Raw genomic sequence first — 3,056 nt, forward strand, 5'->3', positions numbered from 1 at the left:
TACACGACATTTCATAGAGGTGGATAATTGAAAGAGGGAATTGGCTGATAAAGATGAAAGTGCAGTAAAGAATAGAAAAGTGATAATGTTGGAAGTGAAATTCAAATTGAATGTAAATGGGATTTTGGAAGAAATAGCTAACTGTGGGAATGTTAGCACTGTTGCTGTTGAATAGACTCTAGATATGCGGCCAGAGGAATTTAGTGATGGAGAATTTATTGTACTAAGTAAGGAGCATGGTTTTGATAAAAATGATGAAAATGTCCCAAAGGAAGTGACACGGGCACAAAATTTCATATTACAGGAACTCTTGAAGATGTCTCATATTGAAAGTGCAAAGGTTAACACATTGGAAACTTATCTAAAATTAGAAAGGAATGTGACAATTCATCAAGGCATAGAAAAGATTCTCACTCTGTATTGTAAGTTATGTGATGAGAAGACGATAAAGTACTATGCAAACTCTTCTTGATAAGTTTATTACAAAAATAGAAATAAAACTTTAATACTCCATGTTTTAAATTACAAAGTATTAAATATAGGTTAGTTTTACTGTAAGGGAGTTTTTAATATTTTTGATAGATACTTTAACCTTATGCTTCTGTGTGTTTGTGTCAGTTTAGACCACAGTCGAAGATTTAGGAGACTCCATTTGTACTCTCTTCTGATACCTGGTCTGCCTCTGCTGTTATTTTACCTATTTGTTCAAGCTCTTCTGATGATTTCCTATTTTAATGGACATATATCCGCTTAGGTTTTTGATTTCCTAAAAAAAAAAGTACTGGCCTAGATCTTGTTGTGTTTTAGACTCACTATACTCTTGCTCTCCATTTCTTTAATTGTTCCGTTTTGAAATAAGTTAGACCAGCTCCTTCAGTTTATTTACCATTCCTCTCCTCTTAGTTCTTGCAGTCATTTGAAAATAGGCACCTCGAGGACATAGGTTATGTTTGTTTTATTACTGAATAGCCAGTACTTCACCTTGAGACTGGCATGTGGTCAATACTGAATGTTTTATTTGAAGGAATGTGTTCATAAAAGCCGCTACCCACCATCCACCCTGCCCCATTCACCCATTTCTCCCGTCTCTTTATGTCTTCATCTTGGCTTTTGGGAAATACCACTACACCTTTCCATACCTCAACCCTGTGTCCATGTCCATTCCCTTTTGCATTTTCTTTGTTCTAGCCGAAACAGCTTCTCATTATTCATCTGCCACCTTCCATTAGCCTTCCTTCCTTTGAGCCTTTTCTTTTGCTGGCCTTCCTCCTAGAATTTTGCTCTGCTCTGTCCTCTCTCACCTTCCCTCAACTCTTGCAATATCATATCATGATTTCCCTCTTTTAAGCCCAGCCCAAAGGATTTCTCTATGATGCACTTTCTGATCTCCCTCTCCCTAACCCCTTCAACCTTTCTCCTTTAAACAACTAGAGAACTTTGCAACTGCTTTGTAGGTCCTACCAAATATGAGCCATTTATGCTGTTTTTACCTTTTCCCACACAAATAGAAGCTTCCTGAGGTATCGCTTATTCTTTCCTTCAATGCATAGCATAGTCCTTATACATAGTTGATATTCACTGCATATTTTGTTGAATTGGCAATGTGGCATTTCAGAGAGCTGCCCAAAACACTGCATCCCACTAAAAATATTGAGAATTGTTTTATGGATTCTTCTTCTTTTTCTTCTAACTCACAAATAAAAATTCTGTCATTGTTCTTTGGAATTGTATGGTGTATCCACTTAGTTTAAAATGTCGAATGCCATAAGAGCGTAAAATGAAACAGTGGCAAAATGTTAGAGCTGGAAAGATTTTTTTTGAGATCCATCTAGTCCAACTCTTTAGTTTTTCAGTGAATAAACTGCTATCTAGAATGCTTAAGTGATTTGCCTCATATCATACAACCAGTTGGTGTGAACATTTGGACTTGAGATGCAGTCACCTAACCCTCTCCACTGCTCATTTCACAAGCTGCCATAGTGCATATGAGGATATTTTGTGTAGTTAAACTGCTTTAAAAAAGGCATCTAATCTGGTACTGCCTTTTATAGATTAACAAATAGGAAATTGAGTCTCTAAATAGATTTTTCTCTCTCCCTCCCTTAATTACTACATATTCTCTGTCAAGATCCATTTACATCTACTGGGAAATTTTTTGTGGGAAAAAATTAACCTCGGATGGCATAGATTCGCTTGGTAACATTTAAGTAAACTTTTTATTGAAGTATAACATGTATATAGTAAAGTATGTAAATTATAAGTGTGTAGTTTGAATGTTCACAAAGTGAACATATTCCTGTGACCAGCAGCACCCTGATCAGGAAATGGAGTAGCACCAGCAAGTTTAGAAACATTTGAAAAAACAAAATATTTGAAGAAATAAAGGTTTCGAAGCTTTATAATTTTCTTTTTTCTCCCCACAGGTATTGTCAGTCTGTGTGTTAACAATAATCCTTGGTTGTATATTTGGGTTGAAACCAAGCTGTGCCAAAGAAGGTAATTAGTACACTGTGTGTGTGTGTGTGTGTGTGTGTGTGTGTGTGTGTGTGTGTGTGTGTGTGTGATATTCATCCTTCTTCAGAATGTGATCAAGGTAAGCATGTCCGAATCCTATGGGTACTCAGATATTGCAGATTTGATGCTTCAGCCTTCTTCAGAATGTGATCAAGGTAAAGCATGTCCTAATCCTATGGGTACTCAGATATTGCAGATTTGATGCTGCTTTGATCCTTCTTCTTCAAGCTCTTCTATAATTTTCATATAGTATTTTTTTACTTGCAAAACTTCATTTCAAAACAATGAAGAGGAGCTATGACTGAAAAAGCAACCAGTCAACCAACCAAACAAACAAAAAAGCAAATTAACAGAAAATAAAGCTGTCTAGAACAAAGAAGCAAACAAGGAGACATGGCCGACAGGGTCTGGTGCCGAGCTCCTGGAGCCTTCTCCCTGACTTCCTCTTGGCGCTCCTAGGACACCCTTTCTCCCCAAGCAGTTGCTGAAGCAGCCTAGGAAGTTATAAGGTGACAAGTTAGCATCCCTGGGCAACCAGAAGC

At 37.1% G+C, this 3,056-nt stretch overlaps 1 protein-coding gene across 1 annotated transcript in view; it reads left to right on the plus strand.

The window, feature by feature from the left end:
* The first annotated feature begins 184 nt into the window (after nucleotides 1-184).
* Nucleotides 185-3,056, plus strand: part of ENPP1 (ectonucleotide pyrophosphatase/phosphodiesterase 1) — a 42,434-nt gene continuing 39,562 nt past the window's right edge. Inside the window, exons 1-2 of the mRNA XM_015600062.2 lie at nucleotides 185-422; nucleotides 2,419-2,496. Of these exons, the coding sequence (XP_015455548.1) occupies nucleotides 185-422; nucleotides 2,419-2,496 (316 nt within the window). The remainder of the gene's footprint in view (nucleotides 423-2,418; nucleotides 2,497-3,056) is intronic.

This window comes from Pteropus alecto, unplaced genomic scaffold, assembly GCF_000325575.1.
Source record: "Pteropus alecto unplaced genomic scaffold, ASM32557v1 scaffold79, whole genome shotgun sequence".
Classification (NCBI taxonomy): domain Eukaryota; kingdom Metazoa; phylum Chordata; class Mammalia; order Chiroptera; family Pteropodidae; genus Pteropus; species Pteropus alecto.